At 50.1% G+C, this 21,200-nt stretch overlaps 1 protein-coding gene across 3 annotated transcripts in view; it reads right to left on the bottom strand.

The window, feature by feature from the left end:
* The window catches only part of LOC133361157 (far upstream element-binding protein 1-like), a 64,402-nt gene extending 52,143 nt beyond the window's left edge, over window positions 1–12,259 (bottom strand). For all 3 annotated transcript variants that reach the window (XR_009757334.1, XM_061580029.1, XM_061580030.1), the window contains exons 1-10: window positions 12,103–12,259; window positions 9,718–9,856; window positions 9,275–9,313; window positions 9,082–9,121; window positions 7,937–7,986; window positions 6,737–6,808; window positions 5,434–5,491; window positions 2,609–2,861; window positions 1,541–1,639; window positions 532–621 (exon numbers count right to left, since the gene is read on the bottom strand). Coding sequence is in view for 2 of the 3 variants with exons in the window: in XM_061580029.1 (XP_061436013.1) it covers window positions 532–621; window positions 1,541–1,639; window positions 2,609–2,861; window positions 5,434–5,491; window positions 6,737–6,808; window positions 7,937–7,986; window positions 9,082–9,121; window positions 9,275–9,313; window positions 9,718–9,856; window positions 12,103–12,216 (954 nt within the window). In the remaining variant the exon portion in view is untranslated. The remainder of the gene's footprint in view (window positions 1–531; window positions 622–1,540; window positions 1,640–2,608; window positions 2,862–5,433; window positions 5,492–6,736; window positions 6,809–7,936; window positions 7,987–9,081; window positions 9,122–9,274; window positions 9,314–9,717; window positions 9,857–12,102) is intronic.
* Window positions 12,260–21,200: the final 8,941 nt, after the last annotated feature.

The following is a 21,200-nucleotide window of genomic DNA, read 5'->3' on the forward strand; positions in this document are numbered from 1 at the left end:
AATTAAAACTTTAGCATGTATTTCCTATATTCGACTAGCGATAACTTCAATTAACGATGGTTTTCGTGGAACCAATTAATGTCGTCATAACATGGCTATCACTCATTCCCCATTCCATTCATCATCATTTACCGTCATCAATTTCCCTTTCACCAAATCCACGCATCACACAGATTCACCCCCCCCATTGCTTCATCTATTTCGTTCACCTCACCTCCACCGTTACATTCACACACGTTGTTGTTGTACAGTTGTTAATTATCTGTAAAGCGCCTTGGTTAAGGTGCTCGATAAATTCCATTAGGTTAAGATTTTTGGTTGAAGAGATAAGTTTTAGAGAGGTATGGGGGGGGGGCTGTTTTAGCTATGGGTACCTGAAGGTAAACCCATGCCAAAATAGGGGATGACCATATGAACTCCACACAGACAAGGCACACGTCGGGAATTAAAACCCAGGCACATTTTGCCGAGGCGCAAGATTGCCAACTGCATCACCCCACCGCTCTCATGTGGTGGCTTTCCCGATCTCACCTCCACATTGTCTCCCCCTCGGTTGGTGAAGTCCCCGGGCGCAAACTCATCTTTGTCTCTCAGCAGCTCCAGCACGATGTCCTTCGCTTGCTGTGGGTAAGGGTGGATAGATAAGTGTGGTTGGGTAGGTAAGGGTGGGTATGGGTGGGTAGGTAGGTAAGGGTGGGTAGGTAAGGGTGGGTGGATAAGGGTGGGTGGGTAAGGGTGAGCGAGTGGGTAAGGGTGGGTGGACGGATAAGCAGGTTAAAGGACTCATCAGGAACATGGCCAGTAAACAGCGCTGCCAAGTCAAAAATAATGCACACAAGCAGCAGCAGACAGTTGTGCAAGCTGGTCCGACAACTCCCCACTACCCCTTTTCCTCTACCAGCATAGCTGAGCAGGCGAAGCATTAAGAGATGTTATCTCGACTACTGAAAGCTTTGCTTTCATCATCAACTGGTGGGTACGCTGCACCGCTATAATTCAGGACTGGTAGGGGGGGGCAGCGAGGGGTTGGTGAACTGGGAAAGTCCTTCCCCTCCCCGTGGCCATCGAGGTCACAATGTCCAGGCTTGCCAGGAGAGGGCGATACAGCAAGAGGATTAATTGACATTCGTGCAGCAGGGTACCGAGTGTTAAATTGTGGGTTTCGCTAGGTTCTCCGGTTCACCTCCGTGTGTTATGAAAATGGTGTTGACCAGACATCCAAAAATAAGGCAAGAGCTTTGGGCAATTGTTTGCACCGGTTCTGGAACAGTCTTCCTTCCCGCCTGTCTGCGGTTTACCTGTGCCTCCCTGCGTTAACATTCTACACAGCGTCTTAAGATGCCATTCGCACGAATTACACGACATATAAAACGCTACAAACATTTAGTCCTCTTGCCATATTGACGGATGCCGGCACATCATTCCACAGTGAAGGCGAGCAACACAAAAGTAGTAACAATGGAAACAAGAGCCCATCTCAACGGCCAACGATGGAATACGAAACCGACGAGGCTACATCAACCTTGGGCTAGCCGTATACCTGAACTTTGTAAGGCTCCCCCATTATCCTAAGTGGCTTGTCGACGCCTGTGGGCATGGGTCCATCCTGGATCATGATCATCCTCACCCCCGCACGCTCCTGCATGTACATACAAGTACACACGCGCAATTGTTATTTCGGCATCAGCACCAGTTTTCGTGTTCTTGGCAATCATCAGTGAGCCATAGCAACATTAACTTTGGAGCACACTCCAACACACCTGTGTGTACAGTTATACACGTACAAAGCATTAACACAAACACTCCCCAGTGCAACCCTTTGTATTACACAACAACCCATGGAAGTGATGTAGTGGAATGTATGTAAAAGATGTATGTAGAACTTCTTTCACACCGTACGTGGCCAACCGTGCTAAATGGAGATGCGGGGGAAGTACAACAAACTAAACACAAAAATCAGTTGTAAACAAAGTACTTTTCAATCGACGTGATGATTTAAAGTGTAAAGCTCCAGTGGCTTCCTAATATCGGAAGGAAGAGCGTTCCAGACTGCCGCAGAAGCGCATCTGAAAGCGCGTGATGCCGTGACCGTCTTTGTTTCATGGTTTGCCAAAAGCCGCTGCTGCGAGGATGACCGGAGTGCACGCGATGATTTATGCTCCTTGACGAGATCAGCGAGGTATCGTAGTTAATTTGTGGCAAGCACTTTGTGTGTAATGAGTGCGACCTTATAACGTATTCGGCAACCGGAAGCCAAAGCAGCTCAACGAGCACCAAACGAAAATGGTCAGATCTTGCATTACCCATCGCAACACGTAGCCAAATAGTTTTGTACACGCTGAAGCTTGGGGGAAGAAGGGGGATTGTGCCCCGCACCACCATTAAATAACCAAGTAGACTAAATGTTTGACTCCTTTAGTCAACCAGACGAGGAGAATGACTAACATAGCAATATAGAGACCGTGGAGGCTCCACTAAAATTCCCAGATTGGCATTGACCAGACAAAAAAATTTAACACTGCATCCAGACAAGTGAATAATCCTAAGTTCAACTTCAAAACCACTGCACGCGCGCATCGCTCACTCCCAATCGCACCCCCCAACGCACCTGCAGGTGCTTGATGGTCTCGCCACCTTTGCCGATCACCAGCCCAACCTTGCCCGCGGGAATCATGAGCTCCTGAAAGGAGGGTGCCGGCGGTGCCGCCGAAGCCGGCGGGCCGTTGCCACCACTGCCCCCAATACCGCCCCCAATGCCGCCGCCGCCGCCACCACCACCACCGTTGTTGTTGGGGTCGGCCTGAGAGCCGGGGCCATCCCGCGCGCGCTCAATGATCTGCTCAATGAGGCGCTTGGCATCCCTGTTTGTATGGGAGAGGTGGGGGAAGGACAGTGAGGAGGGAGCGGACACCTGAGTTAATAAATACCTTAGCGGGCTTTAACTGGTAGGATGATGGTTTAAGTAATATTTGTATGTTTTTTGGGCAATTTGTTTGCCTTTCCTGTACTTTGCACTGTGGTGTTTGCAGTTATAACATTCTGACCATGTGCCCCTTCTGGAAATTTGTGAAAGAGCTTTATAGCTTATCGGATTCCTCCAGCATAAACAAATATCCTGATCTGATTCTGATTTGCTGAAAGTTTTTTTTAATCAGTGGGCACTACCTAAAAATGTTACTATTTTTATTTTAGCAGGTAATGGACCACTGAGCTGTGTAGCTCTTTGCAAAAGTCACCTGGCTATCACAAATGACAGCTCAACGAAGTGGCTTATGTGGAAATTTATCGCAGCCAAATGCTCTAAACGCACATGGATTCTAAATGGTGGGGGGAAAACTGGAGGACATGGAGAAACATCCACGCGACTACGGGGAGAACACGCAAACTCCAAATATACAGACAAGGTCGGGATCGAACCCACGACCTCCTGTATACCAGACAAGGTAGTTAACATCTTGCCACAGTGGCACCCCACAGTATGTCAGAACTGCTATGACATACCGATTAGAAACATGGCCACGGATGAAAACTATAGAACAAAAAAATGAAAATTCTAGATTTGAAAGTTTTTGTGACTGCAAGGGTCCATACTCTTTGGTTTTTTCGGCAAAGTCACGTAGGTAAAAAATTAAATAAAAATAAATTAAATCACGACGTTTCGGAGGCAACACAAACTTCCGTCTTCAGGTGGAACCGTCACAGCAAAATTACTGTGACGGTTCCACGTGAATACGGAAGCTTGTGTTGCCTCCGAAACGTCGTGATTTAATTTATTTTTATTTCATTTTTTACCGTTAAATTACTGTGACAGTTCCACCCGAAAAATACAAAGAGTAAAAAAATGAAAAGTACGCAAAGAAACATTAAAAGAAAAGCACGCTTAGAAAGATGAACACATGGATTAGAGAACATTCGCAGGCTAATGATATCAATACTGAAGGAAAACTAAATAAGCTTGGACGATAGACCAATGGCCAAACATAACAGTAGCTATCAAGGAACAGAACGCAATAATTGTTTTTTTACCATTTTATCTGGCAACAAAACTGACACCTTTTTTTTTACAAGGAGTCATGTTTGCATTGACCACAATACCTGCGGTCGGAATGCAAACAAAAACATAACTCTGATAATGTATGCACTGTCCTTGAAATTGATTGGTCCACACCCGAGACAGCTTTCTTTAGAGCCTAGTCTCGCATGGTGTTGGACCATGCACCATCAGAGTATGAGAGCTCGAGGTGTCAGTTTTGTTGCCAGATAAAAGGGTAAAAAACCAATTATCATATTTTGTTACTGGCAAATGAGGTTCCAATGGTGAACAGAACGCGTTCGAGAGAAAGTCGACCACGGAGCTGGGCACATTGATTACAGTTCATGGGTCGGTGCTGAATGGATGCGATGGGTTGCTTGGGATGTCACCCAGCAGATCAGGGCAGATGAACTGATGAATCTATGCAATCATTAAACCCCTGCTAGATACACACCATCTAGTTATCCGAGAGGCCAATCAGACAGAGGGCAATGGGACATCGCTTTGCTGCAAAGCGATCCCGAGACTTCATTCCATAAGAGGTGATCCTGTGTGCCGGCGTCACGGTCAATTTGCCAAATGGACATAATTGGCAGAACCACACCAGGTGCAGCAGCATTACAACAACACACCGGGTCCTCATGACAAGTCTGTCGATGTCGCGGTTGCCCGTTGAGTGGCGCTGCAGAAATCTGCATCAGAAGTTGCCTAAAGATTCAGCAGCAGCAGCTTTTCCGTTCAAACGTGCGGTGGTGATACCACCATGAGCAATCGTACATCTTTGCAATGCCACCGTCCGCCAATAAATTATTCCGGAAATGAATCAACGGCCCGTCCGACCAAGTTTACAGCACGAGTCAAATCTTGCCTTTGGAACATGGAGCCAGTCAATCGTCATCAGGGCTGGGTGCTGCTATACTGCAACAGACTGTGAAGATTGGTGTTCAACCGCTCATGTAAACGTTCCGTCTTCCGATCGCTTCCGACATCACGAGAACTGACTTTTGAGGCACCATGACCACCCCACAAGATTTTCTGACTGGGGTTGCGAACCGCGGGAAATTAAATGATTGTGAAAATTTATATATTTTTTTTTTACTTTCCCACGCACCACCGGTGTACCGCCAATACGTTGAAATGTAACAAAGTGATCCGCAGGCTGAGAAACACAGCACACCTTCCTTCGCGACAGCCTCGCACCACAGGAACAGCACTAATGCCCAATGCTGTCCTTCCCCCGCACCGCCGATTGGCAGGGCTGGCTACGTTCGGTGCGAACGAGGTTCAACGCACAAATGTATATTCATTTACCAAAAATAATTACAATGTACACGGGTAAGTGCCGTCTGCTTTTGCGGGCTGTGCCCGTCATGGGTGTGCGTGGGATCATGCGTCTTCACCTGATGGCTTCTGGCGTTCCAGTGAGGGAGCAGGGACGCTCCGGTTTGCCTCCGCTGTCTAGGAAGACCATAGAGAAATACGAAAAACACAAAGACGAGTTCAGCGGCGGCGAGACACAAGAGTGCACTCACAATCAATGCCGACCGAGCCGTTCCCTCCCTGTTGGGGGGGTTCACCCTCCAATCATTCCTACAGGGGGCGGCAGGGGTCTGTGAACTGGATACCTCACATTGAAGGAAGTTAATATTAAAGTAGAACATCGAGGGGGGGGGGGGGGCAGCGATTTTCAAAAACGCAGGATAATCACCAAATCATTATTTATAACTGCTTATTTTTGCACATTCTTGTATGACATTGTGTTTGTAGGTGTTGTTATATGGTGTTGTTTTAAATTAGTTTACTATACGAAATTGGCATAAATAAACACACAAATCCTACTTTAAAAGGTACTGTTGTTACTGTACCGTGCTTACCACTCCAATCTCGAAGACTCTGCATGGAGTGATGTATATACGTGCAGAATTTTCAGTAAGTTGTATATAGTGTATATTTAACACCGAAATCAAGCATAGCTACTTTTTTTGTTACGCGCATTGTGCCGATCGCCGTATTGGAGCGGTTTTACCGGAGCGGCCCGGGACCGCCAGATAATCGCGCAGCGCCGGATAATCGATGATCAACTGTAGTTGTCGTATTGGTAGGCTGGCCCATTCCTCGGGAATGTGAAATTGTCACAAATGACTCGGGGCCACCGATGGAGATAAATCACCTTTCTAAGCACGTAAGCAGAAAAATTTGATATACTTTTACACATTTTAGAGCAGTGACAGTCACAATATGAACGTATTATCACTTAACTTGTTTACCAAGGGGAAGATTTAGAGTCTCAAGACTTTTTACAAAGGGTCCTGCTAAGTGTTTGCAAGGGGGGGGGGCGACGTTTCTGTGCATTACGTTTTCCTCAGCCAGCACTACAACACGTTCTCATTCCGAAGCGATTTTTTCGATTTTTTAAGTATAAACTCTCCCACACACAGCGCTATAACAAATCGGCACTCTATGGGGGTAGCACTGAGCGATGCCTGCCTGTACCAATCACATTGTTACGTGTTTTTGCCTTCACAAATTTTTACTTTCATCAAATGTTTTGCCATCTCATTTCCATGGTTTGTTAGCTGTGTGTATCGCAAGTGCAAGGATCTATTTTAACTCGCAAGTCATCAAATGTGTAAGCCTCCCCAGCCACCACAGCACGGCACGGATACGCATGCAGAGGTACGGAGAAACGAACCCCCCACTCACCAGGTGAGATCTGAATCTTGCAGCCCGACTCATTCTGTAGCTTGGAAATGTTTTCACCTCCCCTGCCGATGACTACAAGGAGCAAGCAGACAGCACAGGGTTAGTCGGGGGTTAAGGGCTGGGGATTTGGGAAGATTGGTGGGGTTTTAAGGACTGGGTAGGGGTTACAGACGGCAGTGTAGGCAGGTCTTGATAAACATTCGTGTTGTCTAGGATAAAATTTTAGTTTTTCAAAAATACCTACTGACCATCCAATTTCATAGATTTTCATCAAATAAATCTTTATTAGTTTGAGCACTATAATGCAAGGTTATCATGAAGTTGCTATTTTTAAGACGGCAGCAATTTCGCAGTGTTGCTTTGTGTAATCTAAATTGAGTATTTGGCAGGTAAATGTTCAAATGTTGACCGTGATGCCGGTACACGATGGCATCTTCATCGTAAATGAAGGCAAGGAACATCCACTCTGAAGCAGGCGGTGCATTGTATTTTATAGTGACTACACCCGCAGTAATAACCATGGTGGTCTGCCAGATTTGAACCACGAACCAGTACAACAAACAGCAAAGAATCAGAATGTTTATTTATACTGTAGGGGCCGGTCAAAACTTTACAACAAAAAATAAAAAAACAACAGGAGTGCATCTTACAGGAAACGTAAAGAAAGTAAAATATATATACAAATAAAACTGAACTATTTTTTTTATCTTACCAGGTAAAGCCCACTGAGCTATTAGCTTTTTTAGAAGTGACCTGGCCACAAATGATAGTTCAACTGGCTTATCACGTGGAAATGTATAGCACTGGGCCATGGTCACCGCCCCTTGTTTCACCAGTAAGAAACACTACAGACAGAACGATTGGTCGACCACATTGCTAAAAATTCAGGAAATCAAGCTCGTTTAAAAATAGCGGCAGGTCCCACATCCCAAAGGCAGGAACCTCCCCATAAGCCACATTCAGTGTGATGCACCATTAAGCACCATCCATTACTGGGAGGTAATGGATGAGAATCCAGCATCACACCCGAGGCCAATACTTTCACTCCCCCCCCCCCAACTCTTTTCAGATTATCCCCGTAGCTGAAAAATCCAACTGATAATTGGTAATCGATTAATAAAACAATTGGCTATCCTGGCTGTAGAGCCGAGTAGACAGTGGTGGTGAGTGGGTAGTGATAACGGAAGAGGCGATACTCACTGAGTCCCACCATTCTGTCCGGCACTTTAAATTCTTCTGTCACTTGTGACCTGCCAATAAGATCGACAAAAAGAGTCCCCTTCTTAAACAATTGGACACCCTCAAGGTAATTCAATACCTCCGTCGCAATGGTAACAGACTATGGTTATATATAGACATTGTCAAGATAATAAAATACAGCCATCAATAATTTTTATGCTTTCCAAAAAGGCTGATATTGTTCATGCGTTAGCTCTGTCCATCTGTCTCGAACACAGGCCCACAATTACTCTTAAAAAATTATCCAATGTTATTGAAATTTTACTTTAAGGTTGCACCGTTATTTGGGACCTCACATGCCACGTACACACCTCTGCTCCTCCCCAATGATGAGTGGCGTCATTATAATGAATAAAAACTACTGAAAACGCATGTTAGAAAGCCTGACGGAATCCATACGTATGTATTATTTTCTTCCTCGTTCTACCGTTCAACTTGCTAAAATACTGGCAGACAATAACATTCCTGCAAATTACGCCAAAGGGATTATTATTAAATCTTACTTAACTTTAAACTAAACTTTTTTTTATTTACCAGGTAAGGCCCACTGAGCTATGTATCTCTTTTTCAGTAGCGACTTGGCCACAAATGATAGCTCAACAAAGTGGCTTATCATGTGGAAATTTATATCAAATACTAAATGTGGATCGAAAAACAGGGGACATGGTGAAAAAAAATGCTCCAAATATACAGCAGGCGTCGTCAGGGTTGGGATCGAACCCACAACCTCCTGCATATCAGGCGAGGCAGTTAACATCTCCGAGCTATCGTGGGGCAGGACAAGTACTAGTAATGGAAGAACTCCATGACTTCAGGAAGTGGCCCCGAAGCTTGCCATAACGTAAGGGGACCATGGTAATTTACAGCCAACATCAGTTTACCATGGACAATTAGAACCAAGCCGAAACATAACGTAAAAATATAATGTTTTATAATGTTTTTTATTTTTTATGATAGAATATAGTATTGTCATCAGTATGACATAAGTATACCAAGTTTGCAGTCGATACCACATGGGGAAGTGGGTAAAAATTGAGTTACAAGATTTGAGGCTCCAAAAACGACAACAACAGCGAGTTAATAAAAAGCGTGTAAAATAAATGCACCTTTGTTGCGCCACCATTGCTGCAAGCTGGGCACCGATGGCTGGGGGAGAGAAAAAGATCAGGGTAAAACTACTCAAATAATACCCACTTTTTTTCTGGAAATGATTGCAATGAAGACAATTGTGAACATTTAAGTCATGATGGTTTGCCTCTACTGCATGAAACGGGAAACTTAAAAACAAAAATGCCTTACGGTCATTTTTCGCAGCAAACTTTTTACACTCCGGTCCATCTGTGAAAACAAACCCACATGTCAGACTTAGCGTTTAACTGAAAACACACTTGGCTGAATAGTAACACAATCATAATAATTTATAAAAATCTGAATCTTTATTTGTACTGGGGGAATCCGATGAGCTATAAAGCTCTTTTTCGCAGATGTCCAGTCGGGGTGGGTCAGTGTAACAACAATAATACAAAAATGCCACCTCTCGACTCTTAAGACACGTCACCCCTCTGAGCAGATGCTTGGTCAACCCAAAGTGCTTCAGACTAGGACAGTTGGCTAGGTACGGTGCAAAAGAAGCTCAGCATACACACATAGATAGCAGCAGGAGTAAAGTCTCTCCATGCAAGTTGCTGACCGAGCTGGGAATCATCATCAGGTTAAATCCCAGCTGGCCATTCCTTCCTTACCCACGTCCTCCAGCATGGGCCGCTTCTGTGCCACGAAGGGGAACATATTAGCAGCCTCTACGGCGGGGGGAGGCAGCACTCCCACGGTGGTGTTGACAGGTGGGCCCGTGCTGGCCTCCACGCCGATCTTTGCCGCAACCTGCAGCCGCAAACAAAGGATCCCCACCCCACCATGAAGTCTTCCCTTTATCGTGCTTCTACTCAGAAGTGGCCTTCATTGCAAGGCCGCCGCGAGCCACTGGCGGGAGACCCCTGGTAGCCTTTAGTGCGGTCCCTCGACAAGACACAAATGTGAACATCCCCCCCCCCTCCACCCCCATCATCGTTGTTGTGCTGTCAAACCCCAATGGTTTCAAATGCGTGGCGGCTCTCACACCGATGGCTTATCGGCAAAAATTTGTGAAGAATGCCGTCTTACAGCTACGATGGCTACAGTTCCCGTGAACTTTGCTTATCGATTCCTCCTCCCATTTTGACCTGGCCTCCCACTATTTGACCGACAGTCTGCAGCTCACAACAATCGTCTTTACCACACCTCCGAAAATCACGGTTGGCTACATACGGTGCAAAATGAGTTCAACGTGCATGTATGTTGAACTTCTGGATATGGAGGTCAACAAACTAAACACAAAAAGCAGTTGTAAGGAAATTCGTTTTCAATTTAGTATAGTAGTGCAGTGTATTTTAGTGTACAGTGTAGTGTGTGTAGTGCAGTATGTTGAACTTTTCGCACCGTTGGTAACAAACCGCGGTAATCGGAGGTGCGGGGGAAAGGATAACACAAAAAGCATCTCTAAAGAAATGAGTTTTCAATCTCACATACAAATACATACACTGCTTCAATTTGGAATCCCCCCACTCCGTTCTTACAAGCCACGCACAATTTAAGAAACTTGTCAGCTCTCATATATTACAACTCTGAAACTGTGTCACGTTTGACGTTTTGTGCCAGTGCCCAGAAACCGTGATGGCACAAACTTAAAGAGTGTAGTCGTTCGGGCTGGTTGCTGCCGAAGTGTGCGAGCCACCTATGATGGTGCAGAGGCAGGTGTGAGTGAACCAGCAAAATTGGGACTCCTCTACTTACAAAGGCATTAGGTAACAGAGGTATGTCCGTAAGTCCAACTTTACTCCTATTCCAAAGATTGTACGGCATGTACACTAAAAACGGGGAATGGCTTTAAAAGTTGTATAATCTCCTGTAAATGCCGCTGGTTCTTCACGTTCTGTAGATGTCACCACCGGACATCTATTGCGAGGCGGTTGAACTTACAACTCTCGGTCCGTATCTCTAAAAGTTCGTAAATCGAATTTTCGTGTATAGAGTCGCCGCCTGTACCGAGACCGACTGGCAATGTTAATTTTAGTTTTTATTTTACTCACTCCACTGGCACACACACAGACAGAGATTGCCGTCATCTGGGTAAAGTGGATTTGTTCGGTATATTATGGGTTGGGGCTTGCGAGGGACGATGAGGACATGGTGGGGTGGGGGGCTCATCCAGCAGTGGACAGAGAGGTTGGCAACAACTTCTAAAGTGGCCATCTCTCATTTCCTCGTTGAATGATGGCCGATGGCGTGGGGGTCTCGCACAGTAACACCAAGGCCACGCCGCCGAGCCCTGGACCAACTTTTTATCCACAATTACTCTTTTAATACAATAAACACACACGGGACCGAACCACGTCTTAGACGGAAGAAATGACTTACACGTTTAACTTTTAACCCGATTTGCTGTCCAGCTCAGGCTTCGCTAGGCCAGCACGGCAGCTATAGGCCTCAACACCCCCGTCTGAGTTTTTAACACCGGAGGATGTTTAATTTTAATTTGAACGACCACCCATCGAGTGTTTAAGGTGCACGAGGTAACGTCCAGCCGAGACCACACGGAGCGGTGAAATCGATTGAATGCGTAAAGTTGCCGCGTGGATTGTCAATATCGCGGGGTCGTGCGGGTGTGCAGGGCCTTCACCCAGCAGTGGATTGACCATCACGAATGAGTAAAACGATTGACGAGTAAAGCAAAGTGGATTGTTTGGGGAAAACGCTGGCTCCGATTTCAGCGCTCCGTCTCCATGAGGGTTGAGGTGGGGGGTGGTGGACATGACATGGGACGCCTTCCATTTAAGCAGAGTTTTAATGATAATTAAAACCACAACAAAAACCGTCTCGCAATAAAGACGCAACCGGGTTTTTTTATTCTATGGATTTCAAATTTCGATTCAATTCCCGTCGCCTTCCGGCGACTGAGCGAGGGAAGCGCGGCCGTCAGGGCCGAAGCGTCAGCCCGAGGCAAAAAACAAACAAGCCACGAAGAGTAAAGACATTATTATTATACAACAACGCTCTGTATCGTAACAACGGCAATAAGCGACTCTCGTTACCATCCTGGCGCGTTGAACGGCGTCAGCGAAGGCGTCGCTCTTGATTCCTCCCGCGTTCGCCATCCCCGCGCCGCCCTGAGGAGTCACCACACCGCCCAACGCGAACTCCGCCATTACAGCCGCGAAATGGCGGTGGAGACGCTTCGCCCACCTCCCACAACCGTCAAAATCCCCGTCGGGCGCGCACAATGCGCACGCGCGGGACAGTCGACGCGTTACCAGCCCCGCCCCTCAAACATCCCACCCGCCGCATCCCACTCCCCCCCGTTCTCCCCCCCCGCGTTCTCCCCCCCCCCCGTTCTCCCCCCCCCCGTTCTCCCCCCCCGCCCCCGTTCTTCCCCCCCCGTTCTTCCGCCCCCCCCCCGTTCTCCCCCCCCCCCGTTCTCCCCCCCCCTCGTTCTCCCCCCCCCCCGTTCTCCCCCCCCCCCGTTCTCCCCCCCCCCCCCCGTTCTCCCCCCCTCCGTTCTCCCCCCCGCCCCCCGTTCTTCCGCCCCCCCCCCCGTTCTCCCCCCCCCCCCCCGTTCTTCCCCCCCCGTTCTCTCCCCCCCCCCGTTCTCCCCCCCCCCGTTCTCCCCCCTCCGTTCTCCCCCCCCTCCGTTCTCCCCCCCCCGTTCTCCCCCCCCGTTCTCCCCCCCCCCCCCCGTTCTCTCCCCCCCCCCGTTCTCCCCCCCCCCCGTTCTCGCCCCCCCCCCCGTTCTCCCCCCCCCCCGTTCATCCCCCTCCCCGTTCCTCCACCCCCCCGCGTTCTCCCCCCCCCCCGTTTCTCCCCCCCCCCGTTCTCCCTACCCCCCCCCCCCCCCGTTCTCCCCCCCCCCTCGTTCTCCTCCCCCCCCCCCCTCGTTCTCCCCCCCCCCGTTCTCCCCCCCCCCCGTTCTCCCCCCCCCGTTCTCCCCCCCCCCCCCCCGTTTCTTCTCCCCCCCCACCCCGTTCTCCCCCCCCCCCGTTCTCCCCCCGCCCGTTCTCCCCCCCCCCCGTTCTCCTCCCCCCCCGTTCTCACCCCCCGTTCTCCCCCCGTCTCCCCCCGTTCTCCCCCCCCCCCCGTTCTCGCCGCCCCCCCCCCCCCGTTCTCACCCCCCCCCCCGTTCTCCCCCCCCCCCCCCCGCGTTCTCCCCCCCGGCGTTCTCCCCCCCTCCCCGTTCTCCCCCCCCCCCCGTTCTCCCCCCCCCCTTCTCCCCCCCCCGTTCTCCCCCCCGTTCTCCCCCCCCCGTTCTCCCCCCCGTTCTCCCCCCCCCCCCGTTCTCCCCCCCCCCCCCCGTTCTCCCCCCCCCCGTTCTCCCCCCCCCCCGTTCTCCCCCCCCCCCCCGTTCTCTCCCCCCCCCCCCCCCCCCCGTTCTCTCCCCCCCGTTCTCCCCCCCGGCGTTCTCCCCCCTCCCCGTTCTCCCCCCCCCCCCCCGTTCTCCCCCCCCCCCCCGTTCTCCCCCCCCTTCTCCCCCCCCCCCGTTCTTCCCCCCCCCCCGTTCTCCCCCCCCCCCCCCGTTCTCCCCCCCCCCCCGTTCCCCCCCCCCCCCCCCCGTTCTCCCCCCCCCCCCCCCGTTCTCCCCCCCCCCCCCCCGTTCTCCCCCCCCCCCCCCCCCGTTCTCCCCCCCCCCCCCGTTTCTCCCCCCCCCCCCCGTCTCCCCCCCCCCCCCGTTCTCCCCCCCCCCCCCCCGTTCTCCCCCCCCCCCGTTCTCCCCCCCCCCCCCCCCCCCCCCCCCGTTCTCCCCCCCCCGTTCCCCCCCCCCCCCGTTCTCCCCCCCCCCCCTCTCCCCCTCTCCCCCCCCCCCCGTTCTCCCCCCCCCGTTCTCCCCCCCCCGTTCTCCCCCCCCCTCTCCCTCCCCCCCCCCCCGTTCTCCCCCCCCCCGTTCCCCCCCCCGTTCTCCCCCCCGTTCTCCCCCCCCCCCCCCGTTCTCCCCCCCCCCCCCCCGTTCTCCCCCCCCCCCCCCCGTTCTCCTCCCCCCCCCGTTCTCTCTCCCCCCCCCCCCGTTCTCCCCCCCCCCCCGTTCTCCCCCCCCCCCCCGTTGTCTCCCCCCCCCCCCGTTCCCCCCCCCCCCCGTTCTCCCCCCCCCCCCCCCCTTCTCCCCCCCGTTCTCCCCCCCCCGTTCTCCCCCCCCCCCCGTTCTCCCCCCGCCCGTTCTCCCTCTCCCCCCCCCCGTTCTTCTCCCCCCCCCCGTTCTCCCCCCCCCTTCTCCCCCCCCCCGTTCTCCTCCCCCCCCCCGTTTCCTCCCCCCCCCCCCCGTTCTCCCCCCCCCCCCCCCCGTTCTCCCCCCCCCCCCCCGTTCTCACCCCCCCCCGTTTCCTCCCCCCCCCCGTTATCCTCCCCCCCGTTCTCCCCCCCCCCCCCCCCGTTTCTCCCCACACCGCCCCGTTCTCCCCCCCCCCCGTTCTCCCCCCCCCCCCCCGTTCTCTCTCCCCCCCCCCCCGTTCTGCCCCCCCCCCCGTTCTCCACCCCCCCCCCGTTCTCCCCCCCCCCCCCCCGTTCTCCCCCCCCCCCCCCCCGTCTCCTCTCCCCCCCCCCCCCCCGTTCTCCCCCCCCCCCCCCCCCCGTTCTCCCCCCCCCCCCCCCCCCACGTTCTCCCCCCCGCTCTCGTCGATCAGCACCACTGCGCACGCGCGGTGAAGTCCTCCCAAAGAATTTCCCGTCGGTTGTCCTTAGTGCGCATGCGCGTCGGAGGAGTGAAAGGGAGGTATCGCTCCTCCGTCGCTATGCGCAGCACGCTGATCGTGAGAGAGCAAGTTGGCGCATGCGCGAACACAGGTTTGGCGGGAAAATTGAGCCGAGCTGGCACAGGTGGGGAGGGGGTGGAGTTTGGTAGTGACCGAGCAGTCGTGCCATATTAGAGGCTTCACCTCTATGCTAGCCGTGGTCACATCAGAGGTTTAACCTCTAGATTGGTAGTTTGCTCAATTATACGAATACTCGCTTTTTGCCCGTCCAAGGACGGGTGTAGATTGCAGTAAATCTGAAATATTCAATGGAAAAATTGTTCAGCTCATGATTATTGAGTGGGGGGGTGCCCCATCTGGAGTGACGTCACCCGCTAATGGTTATTGCGGAGGGGTGCGGGCATGTGGAGTGACGTCACCCCCTCATGGTTATTGTCGAGGGGCGCAGCATGTGGAGTGACGTCACCCGCTCGTGATTATTCATGAGAAGAGGGGTGCGGCATGTGGAGTGACGTCACCCGCTCATGATTATTCATGAGAACGGAGGGCCCGTGCGGCATGTGGACATGTGACGTTCACCCCCACCCCCCGCTCATGATTATTCATGAGGGTGATGTGCGCAGGCATGTGGAAGTGACGTCACACGCTCCATGATTATTCATGAGGGGAGGGCGCGGCATGTGGAAGTGGACGTCACCCGCTCATGATATTCATGAGGGGAGGGTGCGGCATGTGGAGTGCCGTCACCCGCTCCATGATTATTCATGAGAAGAGGGGAGCGGCCATGTGGACAGTTGAACGTCACCCGCTCATGATTATTCATGATGGGGAGGGTTGCGGCAATTGTGGAGTGACGTCACCCGCTCATGATTATTCATGAGGGGAGGGCGCGGCATGTGGAGGACGTCACCCGCTCATGATTATTCATGAGGGGAGGGTGCGGCATGTGGAGTGACCGTCACCCGCTCAGATTATTCATGAGAAGAGGGCGCGGCATGTGGCGTGACGTCACCCGCTCATGATTATTCATGAGGGGAGGGCGCGGCATGTGGAGTGACGTCACCCGCTCATGATTATTCATGAGAAGAGGGCGCGGCATGTGGAGTGACGTCACCCGCTCATGATTATTCATGAGGGGAGGGTGCGGCATGTGGAGTGACGTCACCCGCTCATGATTATTCATGAGAGGAGGGGCGCGGCATGTGGAGTGACGTCACCCGCTCATGATTATTCATGAGGGGAGGGTGCGGCATGTGGAGTGACGTCACCCGCTCGTGATTATTCATGAGGGGAGGGGTGCGGCATGAATATGAATAAAGGGGGGGGACACTTTTGAAGTGACGTCACGCATGGATGTAGCATTGTGCTGCGTACATTAATTTTTTACCGTCACTTTCTGTCAGGAAACGTCATATTTGAAGCGACTTTGCGTAATAAATTATTGAATTCAGCTCGACCTTCCTCTGCGTTTGTGTAAAATCCACCAATCATGAATATTAATGAGGGGGGTGGGCCCCATGTGGAGTGACGTCACGTGCGGGACGGACAGACATTTCTGCTATTTCTCACATTAACATCATTCTAATCTCTCATATTAACATCATGCTAATTTATCGCATTAACATAGCCACTTCCATGCCCTCGTTGAGGAGGCCGCTCTCCTATCTTATGTCACTAGCTCCGCCCACTTCTTTATGACCCTTGGGCTACACCCATTTCCAGAGGTGTGGACTCGAGTCATGTGACTTGGACTCGAGTCAGACTCGAGTCATGAATTTGATGACTTCAGACTCGACTTGGACTTGCATAACAATGACTTTGTCCCACCTCTGCCCATTTCAAACCTTTTACAACAGTCTCCCTCAGCAGCAGGCCACGCTTTCCCACCTGATGACGGACGCTTGTGTTGCGCCCGCAACGTCGCGATTTATTTTATGTTATACCTACGTGACTTTACCGAAAGAACCAAAGAGTATGGATTCCTGCAGTCACGAAAGCTTCAAATCAAGATTTCTGGGTGATTATAGTAGGTAATTGTATTTATACTGCAGGAGGAAATCCGATGAGTTATGAAGCACTTTTTCCCCAATGATGTCAAGTAGGGGCACTGGGTCAGAATATAACAACAAACATAACTGAACCACTGCCATCTCACCAGGCAAAGCCCGCTGAGGTATTAACCTATTTTACTGGTAGGAACCTCCTGGTTACACCAGCCCACAGGGGATTATTGTGTCCGTCCATCGTGCAGGGAGGGGCTAGGTGGGGAGGGAGGGGCTGGGTGGGGAGGGGAGGGTGGGGCTGGGTGGGGAGGGGACTGGGTGGGGAGGGGACTGGGTGGGGCTGGGTGGGAGGGGTGGGGCTGGGTGGGGAGGGGCTGGTCACCCCGTGGTGCCCTTATAAAACTCAACGTTTAACCTACTCACGCCGGCTTGTGCCCGCCCTCACAGTCGGGCATATTTGCGGAATACACCACGCCGCCGTTGACCCTGGCCATTGACCGAGCAACCCAACTTCTAGATTTAAAGCTTTCGTGACTGCAAGGATTCATATTCTTAGGGGTTTTCGGTAAAGTCACGTAGGTAAAAAATAAAATTACAAGTTAATAAAATAATAATGAAAATAAAATAAAATAATAAATCACGACGTTTCGGAGGCAACACAAGTCTCCGTCATCAGGTGGGACCGTCACAGCTAAAATTACTGCATCAAGTGAGGAAAATTCCAAAAGACTAGCCCTTAAATACAAGTTTAGGGGGGAGGGGCTTATCTGAATGTGGTAACCAGGGAATGGAACGTGGGGGTGGTGGACGGGGCTACAAGAGAAATTGGTCAACGTCGTGTGCAAGAAAACGGAGCTACAAGAGAAATTGGTCAACGTCGTCATGTGCAAGAAAACAATCGTTGTACCTCGACCTAAACCGATGTTTGTTGAGAATCCAAATACAAAAAAGCAGTACTGTTAAACGCTGGGGATGTCAACACTCGGTAAACTAGAAAAGTACCTGTCAAATAAGATGGTACAAATATGTGTAGTTAAATCTTTTTTACATGGTTAATAACATCTTTCCAATGATTACTCAGTTTGTACCCATCATCACGGTTGAAGTTATGTATATGTTTGTATATCTGAATGGCTTCGTGTACAAACCTTTGATGGTAGCCAGAGGGTTTGCAGAGCACCTTGGTCTCGGAAAAAACAATATCATGAGAGCCCACAGCGTTGTAGCAATGATCGGCAACGGCGGAAGACTAAATTTTGCCGTGTTTCACATCTGACTTGTGCTCGCGGACACGATCAGAGACATGACGTTTCGTTTCACCAATGTAACAATCACCACAGCTGCAACTCAGTTTATAGACTCCAGGGTATTGCAAGTCAGGGATGACATCCTTCACAGATGGAATTAGATCACGGATTTTATGTACTGTACTGAATCGGACTTGGATCTTATGTTTGTTTAGAATTTTGGAGATCTTTTTGGTCACGCCTGCTATGTATGGCAACGTGATAGTTTTGAACGTTCCTACCAGCTCCCTCCGCAGGAATGTGTTTCAGAAGTGACCTCGCCACGAATGTGTTGTATTTGTGTTGTATTTGTATGTGTTTGGGTGATTTGTTCACCTTTCGTGTACGTTGCACTCCTATCGTGTTTTCGTACTGTGTCTGTTGTCACGTTCTTACCCAGTGCCCCTACTGGACATATGTGAACAAAGAGCTTTATAGATCATCGGATTCCTCCTGAAGGATACATACAATATTCTGCTCTTGATTGTTGCCAGACAGTTATATGTGTGCGCGGCAAACCGGGTTTAACCAGTTTCAACCGGTTGCCTTATCGGTTTAACCGGTTTTTACCGGTTTGTCATGCAGTTGCCTGGTAGTCGGGGAAAAAAAACACCACCCAGATGTAAGCCGCCCGAATGCAGAACCAACACAGCTCGTAGTCGAACCATGGGCTGATAGTTCAGCGGCTCAGCCACCTTAGGCATCAACTCAGCCTCATGGGAATGAGGTGATTATTTAGAATATTTGTATGCTGCTTTGCATTTCCGCCAGGTCGCTTTGTGATAGCCAGCCAGGTCGCTTGTCAAAAAGAGCTACAGTATGTGGTTCAGTGGCCCTTACCTGGTAAAAGAAAAAAAATATATAGTTTAGTTTAAATATGAATCTTGCCGAAGATCAGAGACAAAAGAGCCAAGGCCATGCAACGGAGTAGCAACCAGCGAGCTCGCGGCCCAGATGTCATCTCAGTCGAGCTGTTAAATCGAGAAGATGAAGTCCGGAGGTGATGCCATCGAATCTACGTCAGCATTTGCGGAATATCAGAGATTTGGCCAGAGGAATCGCGTGTTCTTCCAGAATCAGAATATTTATTTATACTTGAGGAGGAATGCGATTAGCTATAAATCTATGTCCAGCCAGGGGCACGAGGTAAGAAGGTTACAACAAACACGAAGTAGTGCAAAGTACAAGAAAGGTAAACAAATCACACAAACACGTACAAATATAACTAAATCATTAACATCCTACCAGGAAAAGCCCACTGAAGGTTTGAACTTATTTTCCAGAAGCGACCTGGCCACAAATGATAGCACAACAAAGCGGCCCATCATTTGGACATTTATAGCAGCCAAATACTCTAGATAACCTCAATGCATGTTTCTAAATGTGGAGGGGAAAAAAACCCAAGGTCCCGGAGAAAAGAAATCCACGCGACCACGGGGAGAACATGGAAACTCCAAATATACAGGAGGCATCAGGGTCGAACCCCTGTCCTCCTGCATACCAGACATGAAAGATACCATCTTAACCACCGTGGCGCCCCTTTAATAAACAAATAACGTTTATAAGTTCAAATTGCCATCATAAATTCCCAAAGATCGGAAAGGCAGTAAAACGACAGCAAAAACAATCCCAGACCACACGAAGACAACACACGGTCCCTCAATAAAAAAAAATTGTACATAAAAATTGATCAATTGATCATTTGCTCACCAATCCGCTCACTCATTCACTCACCAATTCACTCACCCATTCACTCACCAATTCCCAAACTATTAACCGTATAGAGAACCCAGAGAGATACATAGACGCGTAGTGACACGTAGATACACATAGATAGCAATAAAATACACAGACACCCATAGTGACACGTGGAGATAGTGATACATAGCAAGGCCGTAGCCATGGAGTCAACATGGGGGGGGGGGGGGGGAATCTTCCTGGGGATTCCCTCCCAGAAAAAAAAAATCTAAATTTGAAAACTAATTTCCTGTCTAAAATATAAATATATTACTAACACATAGAATGGATCTTCTTGGTTCTTTCGGTAAAGTCACGTAGAAGGGAAATAATAAAATAATACAAATAAAACAATAAAATAAAAATGTTCACGACGTTTCGGCCATAACACAAGCAGCCATCCTCAGGTGAAGAAACAGAGCTGTCGGAAAGACAGCGTCCCAATGAACACCGCCAAGCTTGGCAGCATATATTTAAGCTGGGTCGGGGGAGGAGAGCGCCTTGACAAAGGAGTTTACATATCAACATCGGAATTAAGCATATTGATAGAAAATGCAGATATGGGATTCGTCACTCCTTGTGGAATGTGTAGGTGGTGGGGGGTCCCAAAGTCATATTATGCTAGAAGTAGGATTAGCAGTAAAATTATTACTGCTAATCCTACTTCCTCCCTTTATCACTGGTAATCCTACATATCTATTATAATTACGCCTTGATACATCGAGATACATAGATACCCATACAGACACATAGACCCATAGTGACACATAGGGGACACATGGATACGCATAGAGACACAGAGACCATCGTAACACATAGTCACACATAGTGACACATAGGACACACGAAGACCCATATAATGTACATTCACGGAGATATATTAAAGATTTAAAGCTTTCGTGACTGCAGGGATTCATCTTCTTGTTTCTTTCGGTAAAGTCACGTAGAAGGGAAGTAATAAAATAATAAAAATAAAACATAATAAAACAATTCTCACGACGTTTCGGCTACAACGCAAGCAGCCGTCTTCACCTGAAGACGGCTGCTTGCGTTGTAGCCGAAACGTCGTGAGAATTGTTTTATTATGTTTTATTTTTATTATTTTATTACTTCCCTTCTACGTGACTTTACCGAAAGAAACAAGAAGATATATTAAAGACACAAGCCACCGGTCGTGCGATTGTGGCTATGCAACCCAAACTACGGACCGCACAGTGAACCCAGAGATGTCCCTTAGAGACCCAGAGTGACGCAGAGATACACAGATACCCAGAGAGATACATGGAGATACTCACAGAGACGCCCATAGAGATACAGAGATACTCACAGAGAGACTCACAAGAGCTACGCGATGACCTCCCCCACCTCATGCCACCCAGACTCCTCCACGCATCGTCCCTCACAGGGCAAAGACAAAGATCCCCCGTGT

The sequence above is a fragment of the Lethenteron reissneri genome, chromosome 71, assembly GCF_015708825.2.
Source record: "Lethenteron reissneri isolate LAM-NWPU_2019-01 chromosome 71, ASM1570882v1, whole genome shotgun sequence".
In the NCBI taxonomy this organism is placed as follows: domain Eukaryota; kingdom Metazoa; phylum Chordata; class Hyperoartia; order Petromyzontiformes; family Petromyzontidae; genus Lethenteron; species Lethenteron reissneri.